This window comes from Vespula vulgaris, chromosome 5 (assembly GCF_905475345.1).
Source record: "Vespula vulgaris chromosome 5, iyVesVulg1.1, whole genome shotgun sequence".
NCBI lineage: Eukaryota > Metazoa > Arthropoda > Insecta > Hymenoptera > Vespidae > Vespula > Vespula vulgaris.
In genome coordinates this window covers 7,589,647-7,614,000 of record NC_066590.1, presented here as the reverse complement: position 1 = coordinate 7,614,000, position 24,354 = coordinate 7,589,647, and the positions used below count along the sequence as shown (strand labels likewise).

Genomic DNA, 24,354 nt, shown 5'->3' with positions numbered 1-24,354 from the left:
TCGTTCTAACTTTCTTAGAACTTTAATCATGACAAACGAGGAAAAAGCGAGACTTATAAAATCTTTGAAGTATTCTTCGTACCTGAAAGCATTTTTCATTCCGTATGTTTAAATACATGCATTTACGATGAGACGATCAATTAATCATCTCATAATAATTCGTCTATATGTATATTCGTCCTTATGATAATTTCATATATTTGATTACGAAATAACAACGACAATGATAATAATGATGATCATATACAGTAGTCGTTCAGTTAATAAGCGATTAATCGAGGTCCCATCGCAATTATAACTTTGCGAATCATGCGAGCACAGTAGTCAATCGTGAGGCAATGAACAATAATCAAAAATAAATCTACACTTTACACTCGCATGCATTAAAGTAGAGAAATAGAGGAAGATACAAAATAGGAAAAAGAAAGAAAAAAGAAACATAGAAAAGGTCAGAGAAGAGCAAACGAATGTCGCAGTACCATCATCAACATTCGATCATAATAACGTTTGTTGGTTCGATAGGAAAGAAAAGTGAAGAAAAAGAAAGAAAGAGGGAGAGAGAAACAGAGAGAGAGAGAGAGAGAGAGAGAGAGAGAGAGAGAGAGAGAGAGAAAAGGGGCAAAAAGGGAGAGAGGGAGAAAAGTATAAATATAAATTCACGATAAAGTTACTATTAGTATTCGAGTAAGCAGGAGACAAGCAGCAGGTATTTTGCCTTCCTTATCTTTTTCTTTTTTTTTTTTAATTATTTCTTCTACTAGTACTACTACTAGCATCTTCGTCGACGAAGAGGATGAAATAATAAAAACGATAGAAGTGATAACATCGAGTAAGTAAGGAAAAGAGAAGAAAAAGATAGAAGAAAAAAGGAGGAAAAAAAAAAGAAAAAAAAAAAAGAAGCTTACCGTCGTTGTTGGTCCTTGCACGTGGTGGCGATGAACTGACCGTCGGGAAATTTCGCGAAACGTTGTCCCTTGGTTGAGGCTGTGGTCCTTCGAGATTTGGACTTGGACTGAATTCCGCTCTGAAATCGACTCTGTCGAAGCCCTCGTCGATCCTATGCGTTAGATTCATCTCGTCCGATTCTAGATCGCCCTGATACTGCTCCCTCAAGACCGAACGTGGTACTTTGAAAATGAGAAAACGATATCAATGCACGTACGACGATGTAAGTCGAGTAAGAATGATTAACGATAGAAAAGAAAGAAAGAAAGGAAAATATAGAAGAAAGGAAAAAAGAACAAAGAAAAAAACTAGTAAAAATTATTTTTCGACTACGAGCATACAGCATGAGTATAAAATAACATTCATTTTAGTAACTCGCAGATACGCGTCCTACATTCTTTTTAAAAGCCCTGCCACCATTTCTGTCACGTTTTACACATAACGTGAATATGACGGTTCTATTTAAAAAAAAAAAGAAAAAAAAGAAGAATTTTTATGAAAAACAAAAAGACATAAAATAGAAATAAAAATAGAAATAAAAATAAAAAAAGACAAAATGGAAAAGAGAAAATGTCACGATGGTAGACTAGACAGTAGATACAATTTAATTTCTTTCCTACGGTATAAGTGCAGTCGACAAATTTCGACGAAAGTTCTGGCGAAATTTTCGTAAAAGCAAGTACCGCTTGTCGGCTTAACGCATACCAGAACCGTTTTTCGAGAAATATATGATATATCCCCGTAGGCAAACCACGCCGGAATTTCGGATAGCTTGCTATCGTTTTCAAAGGAAACATTAGATACCATGCGTGACAGGTGAAACATAGTCTCGCTATTAACGTTTATTATTGTTATTATTAATTAACATTGACTTGCGCCTTAAAGGCATAATGCTCTACACTAGTTAGTAGATGCGAGACTCTCTTCTCTACATAGCTTTGATTTGTTCTATATCCATACTCGCCTCTAATCCGACGTGTTACTGGTTGATACGTATAACTTATACTCCTGAATAATACGATATAGGCAATAGTTTCTCACTCTCCCTCCTTTCCTCTCACTCTCTAATCCTTTACACACACACACACACTATATTATATAGACGTAGATAAAGGTATTCCGGTGAACCACTTTACGAATTTGACAATTAGTTAGGCTTATGCACATTTCAATCACTGCTTTTGTGCGTAAATCGATATATTGCAAGAAATATTTTATCTCTTTGTACCCTGTCAAAGATATACGTATGTGCAAAGATATGCGTGCACATACGTATATTCATTCGACATGGACTTATAGTCATAGCGTAGTAATTGAAGTTAAATACATGTCAATTAGTGTAATGTCGGTAATACGTATTTCATATCGGCCCGAATAGTAAATTTATGTTAAAAGGATATCTCTGTCTTTCTCTATACGATGGCTTTTGCGATATTACGTGGTAATGCTCATTGAAATAAATTTACTACCTACTTAGTCAAGGTATTTCTGTTATAGCATAATACCATGGGAGTGCTCTGTAATTCCTGATTACACAGAGCGATTCGATAATTTTATTATAAAGGATTAGTTGAAAATCTATTGGCAACGTAGAAATGTATACGTTGCTACTTCCCTAGATTAAACTTTACGAAAATGTTTATTGAAAGGAGTACTGATTATTTGTAACTTCTAGTGGGAATTGAAAATTCACATCATCACGATCCTGATCGAAGCGATTTTCACAAGAGGTATATCTCCAAATATTTGAATTATTTGATGAAAACGTTCATCAAGAGGAGTACCTTTCATTTACGACTACTGAGATTTAAACCTTCATATAATGATACCAACCAAAACGGAATAGATACATCATCGGACAGAAACTCAGCGATTAATGGTAACGTTATAAAAATGTATAAAGGTATTATTTCAGTTACAGGTGGACAAGTTCTCATACACTGGCCACACAATGCTCACTATCAGAAAATTCGTCACCCCACTATTTCAGCTTACTAACCATCACTTTCAACGATTATTCGAAATACACAGGAACAAAAACCATGCAAGGCACGAGGCACACTTGCATCAAACAATAGAAGTCACCTCTTCCTACTGAACCGGAACAAGGATCCAACACGTAGAAGAAGAAGCCACATGCGACCCGCAGCACACCAGTTGCCAACACCAGATTTAAGTGATATTTAATATAGCTTTAGATATAATAATTTACATAGATAAAGCATAGTACAGTAATACATAGGTTACATAATTTAATATTGTTTGCGTTAAATAATTAGCATTAAGCTAATTGACATATATTATCTATATGTATTAAAAGAATATAATATAATTTATAGAAAATAAATGTACATAAACTTTGTAAGATAAAAAATGTATTTTAATTATAATAATCAATAAATATTAGTAAAACAAATACTATGTGTACGTAATAATTAATACCAACTCCAATCCATTCCAATTTTTACTCTTATTGCAAAAAATGTTCAAAATTCAAGTATCTTATTTTCACGTGATTAAAGCTTAAAAATCCAACCACAAAACGAAACTTGTTCCAACAAATCCAATATTTAATAAAATCATATCATGAGTAAAAAGGTGGCAATTTAAATCAGATAAGTTTTGTTAGAACATAAAAACTATAGAGAGTGCAGAAAATGTCCAAAAAATCAGAATGCGTATACGAGCAAATTCCTGGTAAGGTATACGGCCCAGTTTAAAAATTCAAATTATTGGTTTCGCGTTGATATTTCCCGCAAATTGGAATTTGTAACAGGATCATATGATGTGTGAAGAGGTGGCATGCTCATTCGCGCCAACTCCTGGTAGGTATACAGCCCGCTTTAAAAATTCAAATTACTGGTTTCGCGTTGATATTTCCCGCAAATTGGAATTTGTAACAGGATCATATGATGTGTGAAGAGGTGGCACGCTTATTCGCGCCAACTCCTGGTAGGTATACGGCCCGCTTTAAAAATTCAAATTACTGGTTTCGCGTTGATATTTCTCGCAAATTGGAATTTGTAACAGGATCATATGATGTGTCAAGAGGTGGCACGCTTATTCGCGCCAACTCCTGGTAGGTATACGGCTCGCTTTAAAAATTTAAATTACTGGTTTCGCGTTGATAATTCCCGCAAATTGGAATTTGTAACAGGATCATATGATGTATGAAGAGGTGGCACGCTTATTCGCGCCAACTCCTGGTAGGTATACGGCCCGCTTTAAAAATTCAAATTACTGGTTTCGCGTTGATATTTCCCGCAAATTGGAATTTGTAACAGGATCATATGATGTGTGAAGAGGTGGCACGCTTATTCGCGCCAATTCCTGGTAGGAATACGGCCCGGTTTAAAAATTCAAATTACTGGTTTCGCGTTGATATTTCCCGCAAATTGGAATTTGTAACAGGATCATATGATGTATGAAGAGGTGGCACGCTTATTCGCGCCAACTCCTGGTAGGTATACGGCCCGCTTCAAAAATTCAAATTACTGGTTTCGCGTTGATATTTCCCGCAAATTGGAATTTGTAACAGGATCATATGATGTGTGAAGAGGTGGCACGCTTATTCGCGCCAACTCCTGGTAGGTATACGGCCCGCTTTAAAAATTCAAATTACTGGTTTCGCGTTGATATTTCCCGCAAATTGGAATTTGTAACAGGATCATATGATGTGTCAAGAGGTGGCACGCTTATTCGCGCCAACTCCTGGTAGGAATACGGCCCGGTTTAAAAATTCAAATTACTGGTTTCGCGTTGATATTTCCCGCAAATTGGAATTTGTAACAGGATCATATGATGTGTCAAGAGGTGGCACGCTTATTCGCGCCAACTCCTGGTAGGAATACGGCCCGGTTTAAAAATTCAAATTACTGGTTTCGCGTTGATATTTCCCGCAAATTGGAATTTGTAACAGGATCATATGATGTGTGAAGAGGTGGCACGCTTATTCGCGCCAACTCCTGGTAGGTATACGGCCCGCTTTAAAAATTCAAATTACTGGTTTCGCGTTGATATTTCCCGCAAATTGGAATTTGTAACAGGATCATATGATGTGTGAAGAGGTGGCACGCTTATTCGCGCCAAGTCCTGGTAGGTATACGGCCCGCTTTAAAAATTCAAATTACTGGTTTCGCGTTGATATTTCTCGCAAATTGGAATTTGTAACAGGATCATATGATGTGTGAAGAGGTGGCACGCTTATTCGCGCCAACTCCTGGTAGGTATACGGCTCGCTTTAAAAATTTAAATTACTGGTTTCGCGTTGATATTTCCCGCAAATTGGAATTTGTAACAGGATCATATGATGTGTCAAGAGGTGGCACGCTTATTCGCGCCAACTCCTGGTAGGTATACGGCCCGCTTTGAAAATTCAAATTACTGGTTTCGCGTTGATATTTCCCGCAAATTGGAATTTGTAACAGGATCATATGATGTGTCAAGAGGTGGCACGCTTATTCGCGCCAACTCCTGGTAGGAATACGGCCCGGTTTAAAAATTCAAATTACTGGTTTCGCGTTGATATTTCCCGCAAATTGGAATTTGTAACAGGATCATATGATGTGTGAAGAGGTGGCACGCTTATTCGCGCCAACTCCTGGTAGGTATACGGCCCGCTTTAAAAATTCAAATTACTGGTTTCGCGTTGATATTTCCCGCAAATTGGAATTTGTAACAGGATCATATGATGTGTGAAGAGGTGGCACGCTTATTCGCGCCAACTCCTGGTAGGTATACGGCCCGCTTTAAAAATTCAAATTACTGGTTTCGCGTTGATATTTCCCGCAAATTGGAATTTGTAACAGGATCATATGATGTGTCAAGAGGTGGCACGCTTATTCGCGCCAACTCCTGGTAGGTATACGGCTCGCTTTAAAAATTTAAATTACTGGTTTCGCGTTGATATTTCCCGCAAATTGGAATTTGTAACAGGATCATATGATGTGTCAAGAGGTGGCACGCTTATTCGCGCCAACTCCTGGTAGGTATACGGCCCGCTTTGAAAATTCAAATTACTGGTTTCGCGTTGATATTTCCCGCAAATTGGAATTTGTAACAGGATCATATGATGTGTCAAGAGGTGGCACGCTTATTCGCGCCAACTCCTGGTAGGAATACGGCCCGGTTTAAAAATTCAAATTACTGGTTTCGCGTTGATATTTCCCGCAAATTGGAATTTGTAACAGGATCATATGATGTGTCAAGAGGTGGCACGCTTATTCGCGCCAACTCCTGGTAGGAATACGGCCCGGTTTAAAAATTCAAATTACTGGTTTCGCGTTGATATTTCCCGCAAATTGGAATTTGTAACAGGATCATATGATGTGTGAAGAGGTGGACGCTTATTCGCGCCAACTCCTGGTAGGTATACGGCCCGCTTTGAAAATTCAAATTACTGGTTTCGCGTTGATATTTCCCGCAAATTGGAATTTGTAACAGGATCATATGATGTGTCAAGAGGTGGCACGCTTATTCGCGCCAACTCCTGGTAGGTATACGGCCCGCTTTAAAAATTCAAATTACTGGTTTCGCGTTGATATTTCCCGCAAATTGGAATTTGTAACAGGATCATATGATGTGTGAAGAGGTGGCACTCTTATTCGCGCCAACTCCTGGTAGGTATACGGCCCGCTTTAAAAATTCAAATTACTGGTTTCGCGTTGATATTTCTCGCAAATTGGAATTTGTAACAGGATCATATGATGTGTGAAGAGGTGGCACCCGAAGTCGTGTCATCTTCTTATTAGTTATACTCTCCTATTCAGGAATTGAAGTTATAAGAAGTATAAAGAATTTTTTTTCAAATCTCTACGTTTATTTGGGTCGCATGACGCGAAATCCTGTCATTCCCTAGTATCTGATTTTTTTTTTTATTAAAAATTTCTATTTTGTTCAAAGAGAAAGAAAAATTCGTCTCTCTAAGCAGTTTTTATATCAAGATCATATACGTGAGGAAGTGGTACGATTTTATTTAGTAATTGATGATCAGGAAAAATTAAATAAGTACTCAAGTTTACAATTAATTATATTTTTTTATTGTCATTACTTTTTTGATTACAGATACATATTTTTACATGCTCATGCACATCACACATCATGCGTTATACATCATATATCATACTTTACACATCACACATCACATATCACACATCACATCGCATCACATCATATCACATCACATCACACTACATATCGCACTAAATATGTTACATTATGCTCATGTAATATTTATAAATATTATAATTAAATTATAATATATTAGAATTTTATTTATTACATACAATAATTTATGTTCTAACTTAGTGCATTATTTTATGTCTATAATACTTAATTATATTATCATATATTATTACATATCAAATAACATATATTTTCTTCTTCGATAACGATGTTTTCCCTTTTCCTGGTTCACATTGAGCGGCGTTATATATTGGTTTTCTATTTCCTTGATGATCATCTTGTACAAGCAAACATTAGTAGCATTAATGTATCCAGATGTATAATTCCTCTTCGGAAAGTGTGTACACTTAAGGTATTGTTGCGCTACTACATAATAGTAGTAGTAGTAATATGTTCTACATGTAACGATGATACTTCGTGGTTGATCTTCGATCACGCGTGTCTTGCTCTCGACCCTGACACAAGTTAACCCTGTGTGTCGCCGAGATGGATGATGATCGTCAGGACGACTACCGGAGATGGTGGCGTCTTTCGATTCGAATAATTAATTGTATTCGAGGAAAATGGCTTCCTATACCATTTGAAGTTCTTTAGACCGCTTCTGATACGTTTTAGATGAATACCCTAGATGTTCAGATGTTGCTGCAATTGTAGTGAAATCATGGTGTTTATGAAAGGAGCTCAATGAGAGCTCATGAGACACATAGTTTGCTCAAATCGTAGAAAAACAATATCATCACAGATATCGACGAGAAACTAGAACGTTGAAACGTGTGTTTGACGATATGTATCGAGAAGTTGTCCAAATAATAACGAGGCTTTGGAAGTACAAGTTTTGACACAAAGCGCGTTGAGCGTTCGGAAGTTGACAAGTAAGTGTGTAAATCTGATTTAGGATTCTCCTTAAATTGAAAGTTTCTCATCAAAAATTTACGGTGATAGGGGAAGGTGATTTTGATAGGAGACAGTTCTAAACATTTACTTCGATAAGTAAAGTTCTAAAGATCTTCCAATGATGTTTCTGGAAAAGTGCATGTGTCGGTACCGCTGTAGGAATCAGCTATTAGTGAAGTTTTTCCCTGGATTACGATATTTTATGATCGAGACGAGACCTAACTTGACCAACTCTTGAACTTTTTTCATAATTATTACAGAGTCTAAGTCCTTCGTTGGTTCGAGAATATTTTTCGAGAATTATTCAATTACTTCGAGATTTGTAGAACAGCCTGTTAAACTAATTGCATTGTCACAAAGATATTACATGAATTTCTTGATAAAGATCCATCTCTCACCTTCATTGTATTGATATTCATAAGCATATGTTGATTAATCCTCTTGACATATGACTATTTCACATTTTTATGCGAATTGCATCGAATATTTTCGATTTTATTTTATTTTGAAACGATGACCGAAGATTTAATCCTGTGAAATTCAATTGTTAACAAAGGAGATATAGATTTCCAATATGAAAGTGAAAAGTATCCTTTGTAGAACTAGGACATTTGAAATTCCAGAGTGAAGCTTATTGTTCAGTTTATCGGCCGTTGTCGTTAACTTAATTAGGTCAAACCTAATAACGAGACGAAGCAACAATCTCCCATTCTTGTCATCCCGTACGAATATTCTCCTATGGTTCGATCGGTAAAGCTCGGCTAGGAGCTACGGTCATCCACGTTAATTATGAGAACGTGCGATTTACAACTGGCACGTGTGGCTTTCAACCCTTCGATCCTTATCCGTTAGACTCGTGAACCCATATTAACGGATTCCCACGGAATTGGTATCGCAAAATGCGTTTCTACCTCCCTTCCATAAACTGGCTCTGATCGTTCTGCCGATCCGGTACGATCCGATAAGAAAGTGCGCTCGCGTACTGTGGCCAAGCAACGTATGTAACGTTATCGTAGCACGACATAATTACAACGATAGGATCATTCGCGAAGCGAAAGATATAGATAACATCGTATACAATGAACGTCTATAATATACCAACTTTGTTTTGAATTAATAGGCTATACTTTATTTACGAAAAAGAAAACTTATAATATTAGAGAAAAGATATTCTATGCTTTTTCTGTGAAAAACACATACACAGAAAGAGAAAGAGAAAGAGAAAGAGAAAGAGAAAGAGAGAGAGAAAGAGAAAGAGATAAACTGCTAGCACGTAACAGGCAGTAAAATAACACGTCCAACTTTCTGAATAGGTTATACACATAAATGTTAGAGAGTCATTTGCCTTACTATCTGGCATATAGTAAGTGAAATGAAATGTCTCTATGAGCCAAAATGATGAAACTTATTTTGTAGACAGGATAGATCAACATTTTCCGAGACGTAGAATCGAGAGCTTGGCAATAGACAGTAATAAAACCTTCAATGGTCTCGGCTATGGAAACTGCCAGTAGAACGTTGCCGTGAAAAGGGTATGAGGATGATAATAATTGTTCCCAGAAGTCCCATAAGCGTGTTCGCGTACGCGAGATATCGTGGTAACGGACCTTGCCAAGACTAGATCTATCGTTTCGAACTTACTCGTCCTCTTTCACACCTACTACGATACACATCAAGTTATTTCCTCTAATGACATCTCTAACACGCTATGCTCCAATTTTCTTCCCAACAGGATTTGTCGTTCCCCAGGTAAGTCTTCTTACCTTACGTCGGAGCACACCACGTCGAAATGTTTTTTCTTTTTTCCTATGGATTAAATTTATCTCCTTATAACAGAGAATCTCTCTTTTCTTTAACATTCATTTACTTTACTAAAAAGAGTTATGAATATATTAGAGTACGTTTAACGATCGTTCGTCTATTTCGAAACGTTTCGAATTGATTTTTTATTTACGTCAAATCGAAATGAAAAAGAAAATAAAAATAAAAATAATAATAATAATAATAATAATAATAATAATAATAATAATAATAATAATAATAATAATAATAATAATAATTCGAAAGAGCGACACTTTTATGTTCTTTCTTTATCGAAAAACGACAAATTTCTCAAATTTAACGGAATTTAGCGGCGTCTTGAATAAAAGAGAACGAGAGGAAGAGAGATAGAGAGAGAGAGAGAGAGAGAGAAAGAGAGAACGAGAAGAGAGAAAACAAAAGGGAACTCTCGCGGCTGCGACTGTCGGACTGTCTGGACGCAAAAGTGATTAATGGAGAACGATGAATAGCGCGGGTAACGATTCGAATGCCCCCAGTGAGTTCGCGAAAGTGCGCCTCAGGAAGAATCGGGGCAACTTCAAAATCAACTGTGGTTATTAATTACGTGCTTCGGGCAATGCCGTCAACGTCGTTACGACGAAAGAACAGAAGGTTGATCGACGTGACGACGTATATCTCGGAAAATCTGACCGCGTGTATCGTTTAACGGAAAACAATTAGCCAACCAGAACTATGTTGCCTGAAAGAGAATCAACGGTGTTCAGAAAGAATCGACCTACCACATTAAGTACATCCGATTATTATTAATAACAAAGAGGATTTCCTCTAACTTTCTTAAATTTTGTTTTCTTATTATTTTGTTTTATTAACGATTTACAATGTTAATGTTCAAGGTAACCAACAAACATCGAAGCTATTTTTGTAATAATATTTGCAGAATCGTTTTTAGATTTGTTAGACGAGCTGAAATATTATTTTCATTTTCTATTTCTCTTTCTTTCTATTTTACTGAATTAATGAAACGAAAGTTCGGATCGATCGATGAACGGAACTATCTTCTTTTTTCCTTTTTTAGAAAACGACAATAAAAATCCACTCGATCGGAAAATCCTTACAGTCAAAAAGATCCAAGACAATTACGAAATGGAAAAGAACGCTTATAAGAAAGGCAAGGTTAAGCCAGGAAAAAGGAAAAGAGAAAAAGGAATAAGAAAGAAAGAAAGAAAAAGAAAAAAGAAAGTAACTTTCGAATATAAACGTGGCTCTTGAGTGTGAGCGAGTTAGAAAGCAAAATGTCCGGGCTTATGTGTCGAAGCGGAATAAAAACACTTTTGCAGTCGTCAAAGAGTGCCTTCATCTCACCGAGAAGCCGCATTGCCGACAGCGTTGGTTGCCGAAGAACGATGAGGAGAAGGAAAAGGAGAAGGAGAAGAAGAAAAAGAAGAAAAAAAAAGGAAGGAAGGAAGAAAGAAAAAATAAAAAAAATAAAAGAAAAGAAAAGAAAGAGAAAAGGAAAGGAAGGGGGGAAAAAGAAGCCAGAGAAAATGAAACGCTCCCTGTGAAAAAAGGGGATAAATAAAAATTCCGTGGCGCGATTTACCCGGCCATAGAATGAAAAAGGAAGGAAGAAATTTAAACGATGACGTTCCAAAGCGAGTTTTGACAGCGTTGGGAAAAGTGGAACGTTCTCTCTCTCTCTCTCTCTTTCTCTCTCTCTCCCTCTCTCTTTCTCTCTTTCTCTCTCTCACACTCTCTCACTCTCTATACCTTCGTATTTTGCTGCTTGACTATATATACGTCTTTCGCTACTTCGCGTCAACCTGACTGACTGAGCTGACTACATAAGCGACCGCTACTACTTGAACGCGTCCGACTTTATAAGTGTCCTTTACTACTGAAGGTAGGAGCTTCGAAGCTAACATTATTAGTCATGTAATGAATTTCTCAGATCTTACGTAAGTAAATAAGAAGAAGCAAAATGAACATTCTTAATAAGATATATAAGGGCGTTTAAATCGTTAAATTTTCAGACAATAAATTTATAAGATTCATTTTCCTCTACTTTTATTATTCACTTGACCTCGACCGTAATATAAAGGATTTTCTCTGTTTCATCTTTCTACTTTTTCCCCTCTCTCTCTCTCTTTTTTTTTATTAGTAGCGAAAACGTATTCTACGGGGACAGATTTCGTTCCACATGCTTTATGATACGCACACAACAGAGCACACTCGGCAACAACACTCGGTTCCACATAAGTTTCGAAAACGTTCGTATACTATCTTGCTTCTTTAGTCTATTTTGTCTATCCTTTTTCTCTTTCATTTCCACGCGTCGTCAAACATTTTCTTTTTTCTCTGCTCGCTATCCCCCTCCGCCACTACGTCCCATCCCTCTTTCTCTGACCGTTTGTCGTGCTGAGCTCTCGAAAGTTAGCACAGCGTTGTTTGCATATTCATTTGAATCCATACGAGAGTTTCCCGCTGGCTTGCTGCAGCTAGCGGCAGGTAGACCACTGATACTACCCGTTGAATTTCTACGAGGTCCACTACCTTTGCCTGATATTCGTGAATGCACATTGTGGAAGAAGCAATTGCTAGACGATGGAAAACAGAAGGCTTGCTTCACCTAACTCCTACGTCAGATCCAATAACTTTGTAATTGACGTTGCGAGGACACAAAGCTATTCGACACTCTAGTAGTGTTTAAGCGTTTTGCTTAAAAGACGAAAATTGTTCGTAGTTTGCGAGCTCGATTCGCTTTACACAAAATATACGTATATATATACGCGATGCTCTTCTCCCACCTTTCTCTTTCTCCTTCCCTTTCTCTTTCTCTTTCTCTCTCTCTCTCTCTATCTCTCTATTTCTCTTATTATTGGTAATAAGCTCGAACTCGATCCCACTGTCGTTCCTTTTTGCACGAGCGAATTCAATTATAAATGTCGTTGTGTATGTGCGTGTGTGTGTATGTGTAAATACGTATAGCTGTGTATATGAATACCTGTGGGTGTATGTACGCGTTGCGAGAAACGTCAGCTCTGATATTTGGTCTCATTTCGTGTGTACATTCTAGTCCGACCTCGTATATAACCTACATCTATTCGTAATAGACTCGAAAGCTGAAAGCAACAATAACTTACGCCGTCGCGGACCACGCGATATTGCGTTAGCGCACCCGTTGTAATTGTTAGGCGCTCTTTTAGCTCGCGTCTCTTCTATGTATATATGTATGTACTGTATGTACACGGACGAGTGGATTGTTCTCTTGCTGTCATTTTTTTTCTCTCTCTCTCTCTTCTCTCTCTCTCTCTCTCTCTCTCTCTCTCTCTCTCTCTTTCTTTCTCTCCCTCTCTTTTCTTCTCTTCGTGGACAGCTACGACAAAGTATACGAAACCACTACGTACGGATGGATGAGACAAGAGAGCCTTTGTATGCATGAAACTAAAGTTCGATATTTTTCTTCTTCACTAACACAAATAGTAATATCTCTCTATACGAGGAGGTTTCTATCAAATTTATCGGTTTTAATACGCACCGAGAGTGTAGGACGCGAAGGAAAGACTGAATATTAAAATATACATACCTATCTAGCAGCATGCATATGCCCCGTCGTATACAATGCATACGCTCGGCTGTCGACATTGCTTTTAATAACATAGCTCATCCGAACAGCTAAATCGAGTTGATATCTTTCTTGTTTCTTCTCTTGTTGTCTTCATTAAGAAATCAGAAAAGATTATAAATAAAAAACGTCGTCGTTTCTCGAGAAAAGACGAGTAATTTTTTCGTCTTCTTTTCTATCTTCTGGTTCTCTCTCTCTCTCTCTCTCTCTCTCTGTCTCTCTTTTTCTCACTACCTCTCTATTCTTTCTATTTTCTTTTCAAATTAAAAGTAAAAAAGAAGAAATAATGAAACTGAACGATGCGTAACAACCAGATTGCTATTTGATTCCTGCAATTATTCGCTTCTTCTTTTTTTCTTTTTTTTTTCATCCTTTTTTCACAGAACAGCTAGACTTTAGATTTTCCATTGGTGAATTCATCGAACGAGAAAGCCTCTCTTTACGCATTATGGAATAAAGTAAAGAAACGAGACAAATAGAACGCTAACGATCCGATTTCTCTTGTAATATTTTCCGTGAAAATAGCTGAAAACTAAAGTGTATTAGGCTCGATGTTACTCCTTCGTATCAAGTTGAATCGTTTTTCTCTTTCTCATCCCTTCTTTCTACCCTTCCATCCATCCTCTTTCTCTCTCTTCTTCATCTTTTTTTTTATTTTTTTTCTTCTTTTTTTTTCTTTTTTTTCTAAACCCATCGTCACGATCGAACGAGTTTTCACGGCCAATTTAACGAGAAGGGTGAACGCAACGGTGTAACGCGCACTCTCCTACACGTTGTTACGCGCCTTCGTTGGACGTCCAAAGAGGCAGAAAGCTTAAATCCTTTAATAAGTCGCGGAACACCCCCTTATCTCGTTGTTACGTGTCTCCGTACAATGAAAGGGTGTGAACGAACTCGTTGAGGTCGTTCTTGTTCAACGAGCGAAAAACATAGGCGCCCGCATCGAGATAATATCATGGTAATTACGCTTTTAATTGACCCATTTTAAATAACCTCTCTTAATTTAGATGGTAATCGATGTTAATTATCTAAAAACCTACGATTTCATTTGTCACGACGATGTATACTAATACGTACCTATATATCTACTATCCGTATATTTAACGTTGATTGACCTTAGGAATTTTTTCTACAATAATATCATCTAAATATCGAAATGATCTATCATTCGTTCAATATTTTTTCAATTAAAAGAAAAATAGTTATTGGATTTTCATATTTTTTCAATGGGGAAAAGAAGAAAAATAGAGAAAAAGAGAGAGAGAGAGAGAGAGAGAGAGGAAGAGAGAGAATATGGAAAATTCGAAAGGGGTTTCAATTTTCAATCGACAAAAATTTTCAATGAAAAGAAATTAGAGACGGAAAGAGCGTTTGTTTTAAATCTACATATTAGAAGCATGACTTTTCAAATTACGAATTTACTCTCGTAGAATTGAGAATTGAATTTCTAACAAATTTTCCGAATACAATTTAATTTATTTGCTACCCGTCAAGGTAAATAAAAAAGAAAAAAAAGGAAAAAAAGGGAAAAAGAGCAAAGAGAAAAGAAAAGAAAAGAAAAGGAAAAAGAGAAAAGAAAAGAAAGGGGAAAAAAACGAAAGAAAAAGAAAACAGAAAAACACGGAAAAGGGAAAGAGAAAAAATCCTCGCTAAAAGACACATTCATAGAAAGTAATTCGATTCTATGGTAGGACGGACTCGTAACTATCGTGTCCTACAGATAAAGAGTGAATTTTTATTCAGTGAGAGACGTCAGAGCGCGACGCCTATGAATCGTTGCTTACTCACGAGCCAAGCACACGCCGAAGGTTCTTCTTGCTTTGATCAGATAGACCGGCTGTGCTCTACTCGTGCATTACTTGACGACGTGGGAAGAATCTACGCGCGCGCGCGAACGTGCGCGCACACATACACACACACTTACACTTACACTTACACATATAGAAACAGAGACTCGTATACGAAGATCTCACGTACTCTCTCACGTAGAACATTGTGTTCCAGCGATCGATCTCAGCCTCGACGAGCACCGATTTTCTCGGAGACTTTACGATGGAAACGGGAAACGCGTCCAAGTGAACTTAACGAAGCGCCTTCATAAACGAATCACCGACACGGCCGTTCCGTTCGACCTGCAAACGACCTGCGGATGGATGCCTTTCGTTTCTCTCTAGAAAGAGAGAAGAGAGAGAAAGAAAGAAACAGAGAGAGAGAGAGAGAGAGAGAGAGAGAGAGAGAGAGAGAGAGAGAGAGAGAGAGAGATGAAGAGGGGACAAAAAATACAAAGCACCCTATATTTTATCATTTATCCATATATACTTTTATCCCTCAATGTTTTTATTCCCACGTGTATTTCTCTTTCTCCATATGTGTGTGTGTATTACGTACAACGGAATAAACTCGAGTTAAGTTTGATTTTTTTTTTTAATTTACATACAGTCCAAACTACGCCAACAAAGAAATCGACCTATCTTCTGTATTTCTTTTTCTTCTATTCTCTTTTTTTTCAATTTCAATATTACCCCACGAAATTATTATTGAAATTTTTAACATAAAGTAAAAACGTAATTACGTAATCTTGATTAATTTAAATGTTTTATATTTAACGATCGAAAATAGAATAGATGATTTCATTAAATAATAATCGACTGAAATGAGAAATACTACGTAACGTAAATTGCACTAATATCTAATTCAACTCGTATGATCGCTAAACGAAAATAATCAACGAAAGAAGTTTAACGAACGGCTATTGTTTAATAAAGAAAAATTTCATTTTAATGTTACGAAATATCGTCCTTAATTATAATTCGTCGATGTTACAGATTTTTCCATTTGACCTCCTTTCTTCTCCACAGGATCCTGCTGCTCGACGAAGCAGAAAATTTTTTCGATCTTAAAAAGAACGAAGGAAAGAAAAGAAGAAACGAAGAAGAATAAAAAGAAAAGAAAGGAAAAAGGAAAAAGAAAAAAAAAAGAAAAAAAGGAAAAGGAAAAGAGAAAAGAGAAACGAGAAAAAAGAAAAAGATTCTCCGTCGCATTCATAATGACGCTTTCGAAGTGTTACGAAGGGAGGACAAGTCAAAATGAATTCGTTCGTAGGGACCAGAGACGGAAAGAAGAGGTGTACGAAGTCGCGGTGGCAATAATTAGTCCGCTACACAGCCGGTAATTAAATTGAAGAAGGCAGCCTCGGCTCGTGAAGCGTGAATACGCTTTCGAGACGACAGAATATCAGACGCAAGAGAGAAAGTTGCTAGGTACAGCGGAGATTTATGTCTACGGAGATAATAACGTTGGCGTTCATTGCTTCGTTTTACTGGGTATACGTCATCAAGAGTGTCATCCTTTGTCTTCTAGTCGATAGAGTGCGTTCGTGCGTTCGTTATTCTTTAAAAAATTAGCAATAATTTTTTTTTCACCTTCTACCATATTTTCCGAAAGAAAAATTGATCACACGGTATCATAGATCTAGCACGTTCAAGTTCGATCGATTAAAGAAAAAAAGATGACAAAAAATTATATTATTTATATCTATTATGTCAAGTAATATCACGCCAATGGTTACATCTAATATTTTCATTTAATAAACGAAAATTTGATATACTCGAAAGAAATACTGCCGCCATTTATACTCACACAGTATATCTACGTAACAGTATGTGTCAACGATGTCGTAACTTGGTAAAAAATCTAAATCGAACTAAAATATTTGTATTCCATTTGTAAACTATAGAAATAAAAATCGTTTCATTTTTCAAGCTTTCAATTTATTTCTCAAACATATCTATAGGTATCCACATTTATCAAGCACCAACTGACGGTAAGTGAGCCGTGATGGTAATACGTGAGTCGTTATATAAATAACCTAACCTAGTTGCTACTAGAATTATTTTTCTCTATGATTCATGTCCAGTCTACTACTAGAATACGAATACTTTGTAAGCTTAGTATTATTTTGAATATGATACACTCTACTCGTTACCGGTATATAATAACATGGATATATGTGACTGTATAAAACTCCTCGAAAAGAAAGAAAGAGGGAGGGGGAGGAGGTGGTAGAGAGAGAGAAAGAAAGAAAGAAAGAAAGAAAGAGAGAAAGGAAAAAAAAGGAAAGAGAATACACCATTTCTAGAGAAGAATAGAGTTTTCCTTTACTCTTGTTGAATTCAAAGATGAGTCTCGAAGACCTAGCTGGTATTATCAGGAGGATTTGCAGTTTACGTTCGTCGGATCGAAATGTATAGGATATAACATCCCTACTCCTGATTCTCTTGATAGCAAGCTAGAGGAAAGAAGAGGAAGAAGAGGAAAGAATTTTTCAAGTTTTTCCTCTTCGAATGGAAAATACATCGCGATATAGTATGAGATGGTACGACGGTTCGCCAACGGATGAAAAGAAGCTCGCTGGAGTCGAGGAAAAGGCTTGTTGCAATGAAAAAGAGAGAGAGAAAGAAAAAGAGAGAGAGAGAGAAATAGCTAGATAGATAGATAGATAGATAGACAGATAGATAGATAGATAGATAGAGAGAGAGAGAGAGAGAAAGGGAGAGAGAGAGAGAGAGAAAGAGAGAAAGAGGCAGGAGGTGGTAACAAGAAGCAGAGTCTCAACCTGCGAATTCGTGAGCGACCAGGGAAAGTTTTGTATTCATACGGGCAGCAACATCGCCGATTCCGTTCTATGCGTTCGCGATAAATTCGCTTCTGTTGACACGGGAATTGAATTCCCTTTTCTACCTCGTGGCCTCAAAGACGGAAAAGTCGAACGAACGAATTTTCCACTCGCAATACGTATTTGTGTAGCTACATGCATGCGTACGGAAGTGCGAAGATAAAAAAAGGATTCGATGAAAAAAAAGCAAAAGAGAGAGAGAGAGAGAAAGAGAGGGAGAGAGAAAATAGGACAAAGGAATCGTTAAAAAAAGAAAAGAAGGAAAGAAAGAAAAAACAAAATGTTCGATAGGAATGTACACATGAATATATAAATAATGATTGTTCTAGTCCTTGCGAAAACGATTTGTGTAGAGTTCGATATGAAAAATACAGGAAAAGCTGGCGCAGGTGTTAGCTGCGTTTTCTTTCTGAAATATGCAATCAAATTCAGCTTGGCTTTGCCGAGGCACAGAGAGAAGAACTCTTCTTTGTACTCACCTTTTTGAAATATTCAATGAACGATCTGATCCAGCAATAATACACACGTATCTATATATACACGAAAAAGATCGATTAGAGAGATAAAGAGAGAAAGATAGATAGATAGATAGATGGATAGATAGATAGATAGTAAGGGTGGGGATAAAGGAGACGAGGAATTAATAACGCTCTTTGGAGATAGCAGGCGTCAAACAGCATCTAGATGTTACAGCATGAGAGGTGCAACGTTGAAAAAAAGGTCTGAAAAACTTGACAAAAGCTCGCGCCCCACAAAGTCACGATCCTTTATCTGCGAAGAGAAAGAAAGAAAAAAAGGAAAAAAGGAGAATAGCACAAGAAAGATGGGGGGAGGGAATTTCCAATATGCAGATTGGCGAACCTAATACGAAAAAGTTGCGTGCTTACCGATAGTTTGCCAAAAAGGATCGTTGCTGAAATGCACCTACGTAACAATAAAGTTTTCATTCTAACGAAAGCATTAGCGAAATTAAGACTTAACCTTTTACTGTTTCCTTTACTTCGAACGAATCCTTCCATTTCATTTAGATATGTACATACATACTTTTCCAAATATACTTATGTATGTACACATATATAAGCATATACTTACATATGTATACATATATATTGGCTAATGGAATTTTTATTTGTACAAAAGAAAGTTTTATTATAAGCAATAATCATGATAACCAATATTCTTTTCTGTATGTGCGTGTGTATGTGTGTGTGTCTGTGTATGTGTGTGTGTAAAGAACATAAAGTCAATACTCTTGGAGCTGATCCTGTTTCGTTGTTTCCAAGTAAACGTAAAAGCTATGGAAAGACTAAAAATCAGAGCGCTGGAGCAATTTCAAGGGGATTAGTTCATCAATGTTTCATGAGACGACCACACGGCACGTAATCTACTCTTTAAAATGGAAATCGAGAGAGGAGACCGAGAAGAGTAACGTCCTTTTCAACATCACGCACAACTCTTGAGTCAACGCTATGCCGACGGAGGCTTTGGACTCCCTTAAAGTTTGACCTCTTCCACTTAGAGCTCCCTCATCAGTTTCCGAAACATCGATCGTAGTGCGCGACGTCCGTTTGTAACGTATATTTGGAAAGTTTCTTTTCAATGTAAGATGATCTCGGTAACTAGCATAACCGCACTGGTTATGGCCGACGAACTCGAACAATAAAAAACAACAAGTTTGCGTTTTTTCCTCGATACTTCTGCAACTTTTCAGATTACCGAATACGTATATACCTATCAACCTACTTTCGGTTAAAATTATGCTCGCGATTATAGCATGTGCGTCGTGAGATTGGATCGAACTTTGTCGTTGTCTCGCCATTAAAAATTAAACAGATCGAGATCTAAATATTTTACAAAGTTCCACCTTTTTTTTTCTTTCTTTTTTATCTTACTTATTTCACGAAGAGGAATTAAATAATAACGATCTTAGTTACTCTATATTTTATAATAATCACGTGAACGAAAATTTTCTCTTCGTTCTCAATTAAGTAGATACCGTATATCGCGAAATGATATTTAATATTCGAATATTATAATTCAATGAAACAGTGAGTTCGATTATGGGAAAAAATGAACGAACGTATGAAATCGAGCTTCTACAATGATTTTTACGTTAATAATGGGAGAGAGATAGATGAGGTTATATTAATGATCAAATATCCGCCAATCATTAGTCGTACAGCCGCATTGAATTTTCGAACTAGCATCGAATTTTCGATGTTAGTAGCCACGAACGACACAGGACTGAACGTTATCGAACGTTAGCGATGTTTTGTACACTAATTAGCTTCGTACCCACCGCTGGACAGCTGATTTTCCAGCTAGCGTTGATTGACGCGATACTCGAGCCTCGTGTCGAACCTCAATTGGGACTGAATTGCTCGAGCGCACCGATACTTCGTTAAACACACTCCTGTAACGATCGAGTGCATCCTATTACTACGTTGCCGAAATGTCACTCTTGTCAACGACGACGATGTCGCTAAACCACATCGATACTCTGATCGAACTCTATCCGTTATTACGACACCTCAAACTTCATGTTAAACTTACGATACCTTCGCATTATTCAACAACTATAGAGTATTATCGATTCGTTTCGCATTTCGAACTTGATCGGAATTTCAAACAGCTACTAACCAATCGACGAACACGCTTTAATTTTATCATTTAATTGCGAAAACTTTTGCATTATTTATATACATAAATAAATAAGGTGTATCCCGTTAGCTTACGCGATATCGCTTCGACGATGGATTCTGCACGATAAAAACAATCTCGGAAACGTATAAACCTATTTGACTTTGTTTTCGTATTATTAACGAGCTTCATCTCGGAATAATTCTATAATAGGAAATAATACTAATTCTAATAATACTAATTCTATAATACTGATAAAATAACTAATTCTATCTTACTTACTTAAAAATAAAAATCAAATATCTGACATTGAACCAAATGAATTATTACTTGTGAGTATATCTCAAATCCATCGTGTACTGAACGTACTTACGTTAACAATGTCGAAATACTTCGCGAAAAGAATCGAACAAGAAAATTCGAGAAAATTCGAACAATTTCTGGAGAAATGATAAGGGTAAGACAGTCGTCAATGATAAAATGTCGTACAAGCAGCTTTTATTCAGACGCAATGAGGTCATTTTGAACACATCTTGTGAAGATAAACAGATAGTCTGTCGAAGAAGAAACTCGTTATAAATAACACGAAAATAAATAGGGCATTGTGTTTATATGAACTATTTTTTCTATTTTTCTTTTTCTTTTTTATTGTTTTCACGTGCAGAATTGATTGACGAAAATGGTTCCCCGAAGCTACGAGACATCCTATATATACACATATATATATATCTACATCCTTTTCTCTTCACATTTTGTCGCAGTTCTTTTTCCTTTGTCATCGTATCGACGTACTTTTTCTTTAGTTCGTGTCTCGTTATTTATGATTTTTCTAACGTTAACTCTTATACCAATGGTTTTACAGTTTACAAAAAAAAAGTAACGCAAATAAATATGGATGGATTAATAGAGAAGAAGAGAAATTCTAAAAGAGGAAAAAGGAAGTTGTTATCTTAAAACATGGTAATTAATCGGTACATATACATACTAATGATGTAAATTAAATACTCTTTTCCTCTTCCCTTCTCTCTCTCTCTCTCTCTCTCTCTCTTTTTCTTTCTCTTAAATTAGTACATTTGCAGAAAACAGAACGATTCTAACAGTTCATGCGTATCCAATTACACCCTGAAAGTGCTCGATAATTATTCCAGGTCGATGCTTTAATGTCAACAACTTGAGGAAGAAACAGGCGATAGGGTTTTGCCTAAGGGAGAAACTTCGTGGTAAGATCCAGGAAATCCGTTTGGTTAGGGATCGACCAACGACGTATCATCTTTGCTCGTGTAAACGTATCGAATCAGATATGTACAATCTATCTTCGAATATAACCACAACGTTTAATAACGATTTCAACCCTTAAAAAGAATTATCGTCGACAACTCTTCTCTGGAGGAAGAGATATAAAAAAAAAAGAAGAAAAAAAAGAAAGCCAAAGAAAATAGTATCGTACAAAAAAATTCACGAGACAGATTTGCGAATGTCAGTACTTATTATTCTCTGAGCTTTCTTTCTCTCTCCCTCTCTCTCTCTTTTTTTTCCTAACGTTGGCAACATATGCGCATATTTCGCTTTTTCCTAACAAGAGAGAAGAAATAGATAGTGGAAGAGAGGAAGGGAGAGGACGAGAAAAAGCAGTGTGCAACAGAAATGCCATGCCTCTAACGTATAACTCCCTGCTAAATTAGAATACCACATGATCGCATTTTTATACCCTTCTTCACGTCTCTCTCTCTCTCTCCTTCTCCTTCCCTCCCTCTCTTTCTCTTTCTCTATTTCTCCCTCTCCCTCCCCCCCCCCTCTCTCTCTCTCCTTCTCCTTCCCTCCCTCTCTTTCTCTTTCTCTATTTCTCCCTCTCCCTCCCTCCCTCTCTCTCTCTCTCTCTCTCTCTCTCTCTCTCTCTCTCTCTCTCTCTCTTTCCTCTTTTTATCTCCTACGCGTACGTTTTTTTCCTCCCAGGAAAATTCAGTAGTAAAATACGACGTTGATTAACGAGACAGAAACTGCCTGTTGAAATTGAAATGTTGTTGAGACGAATGAGAGAAATAAAAATATATGTTGATATTATCAGAGAGAAAGAGAAAGATAGAAGCACAGAGAAGATATATATATATATATATATATATATATATATATATAAATCGAATCAAATTACAATTTTACGATGGGTGTCTTAAACGCCACAGCAATTACGTCGTACTTTTCAAAGATCAACTCCTTCCACGTGGAACAAGAGTGCCATTATAAATGTCACGAACATAGTAGCGAAGTGCTGTACTTATCTCGGTTAAAAAGAGAAAAGAAAAGATGAAAATACGAGGGGTAGGTATGACGACGACGTCGACGACATCGACGTCTAAGTCAGTACGTTGACGTCTGGGTGCATAAAATTGTTCCTCCTTTCTCCCTTTTTCTCCCTTTCTCGATTATCTCTCGAGTTCACTTAAATCTTCGAAATATAAAACAACATTTTTCATCGTAGAATGCAACGTTATTACACCGTTAAATATTACTCCATATCGTAAACCATAACGAAAAAAGAATTATTCACCGAGTCTTTTCATTATTTCGAACATTAATAGGCATCATAATTAACAATCTCTCTCTTTCTCTCTCTTTCTTTTTTCTTTTTTACATTTAATTTTTCTAGTCAGTAAATCATTCCAAATGTATGACTTTAATTTAAACTTTCTAATTTATTTTCTCTTATGAAAATAAACCTGCTTAAAGTGTATCGTTACAGGAAACAGAGAAAAATAACTAAAATTTGAAATATGTTTATCGAAAACAACGTCGAAGAAAATTCTATGATAATTCTTTAATAAAAAAAGCGTACGAACGGGATGCTCATTATACTCTCTCTATTGCCTCAAATAATGGCTATTAGATAGGCTCTTTTGCAAAGCTGACCAACCATTAAATACAGAAACGAGCAATCCAGAGTGAAAAGCCATCGGTTCCTCCTTTTGCCGAACAACGTGCTCGTTCGTTCATTCGTTCATTCGTTCATTCGTTCGTTCGTTCGTTCATTCGTTCACTCGCTCGCTCATTCGCCAATCGTGCTTAAAGCTTTTCCAACCGGGTCAATCGGTGACATTAGCGAGGAATTTCAAACTATCCACGGCCGTTCTCGCGTTTGTTCATTAGCTGGCGGTGGAATGCCCGTTAAAGCATTCGAACCATAGCTGCTGTCGGCTTTTTCGAGTTTCTTATCGATCGCCCTCTCTCCTCCTCCCTTTCTCCACCATCGCCCTTCTCCCCCTTTTTTTCCCTTACTTTTCTCCCTTTTTTCTCTTCTATCGTTTCACATTGCAAGATGGGAAATGTAATACCGTTGAAATGTCGTGTAGGAAATTCATCTCGAACATAGATAAGTACACGCTCAATAACTGACTTTTTCAACGTACATGTACCTACGAATATTTGATTTAACTCGTATCCAGTTATATGGCCTCTCATAGAAATTTTTTTCCTTTCATTTTTTTCATTTTATATATATATATATATATATATATATATATATATATATATATGAAAATTGTATGTAGTAGATATTAAATTAAAGATCTCTTCTCTCTCTTCTCTATCTTCTCTCTTCTCCCTCTCTTTCTTGCAATTT

At 36.8% G+C, this 24,354-nt stretch overlaps 1 protein-coding gene and 1 long non-coding RNA gene across 16 annotated transcripts in view; one reads left to right on the top strand and one right to left on the bottom strand.

The window, feature by feature from the left end:
• LOC127064086 (protein eva-1) overlaps window positions 1-24,354 on the bottom strand; it is a 237,577-nt gene that overhangs the window by 12,020 nt on the left and 201,203 nt on the right. For all 13 annotated transcript variants that reach the window (XR_007781581.1, XR_007781582.1, XM_050994628.1 and 10 more), the window contains one exon: window positions 906-1,127. Coding sequence is in view for 11 of the 13 variants with exons in the window: in XM_050994628.1 (XP_050850585.1) it covers window positions 906-1,127 (222 nt within the window). In the remaining 2 variants the exon portion in view is untranslated. The remainder of the gene's footprint in view (window positions 1-905; window positions 1,128-24,354) is intronic.
• Window positions 3,671-6,538, top strand: LOC127064089 (uncharacterized). 3 transcript variants are annotated; one of them, XR_007781589.1, is made up of 4 exons: window positions 3,671-3,774; window positions 4,156-4,250; window positions 4,886-5,012; window positions 6,409-6,538. It is a non-coding gene; the product is annotated as an uncharacterized LOC127064089 (long non-coding RNA). The 3 variants fall into 3 exon arrangements; XR_007781588.1 differs by lacking the exon at window positions 3,671-3,774 and adding an exon at window positions 3,790-3,901; XR_007781587.1 differs by lacking the exon at window positions 3,671-3,774 and having other exon boundaries at window positions 4,120-4,250.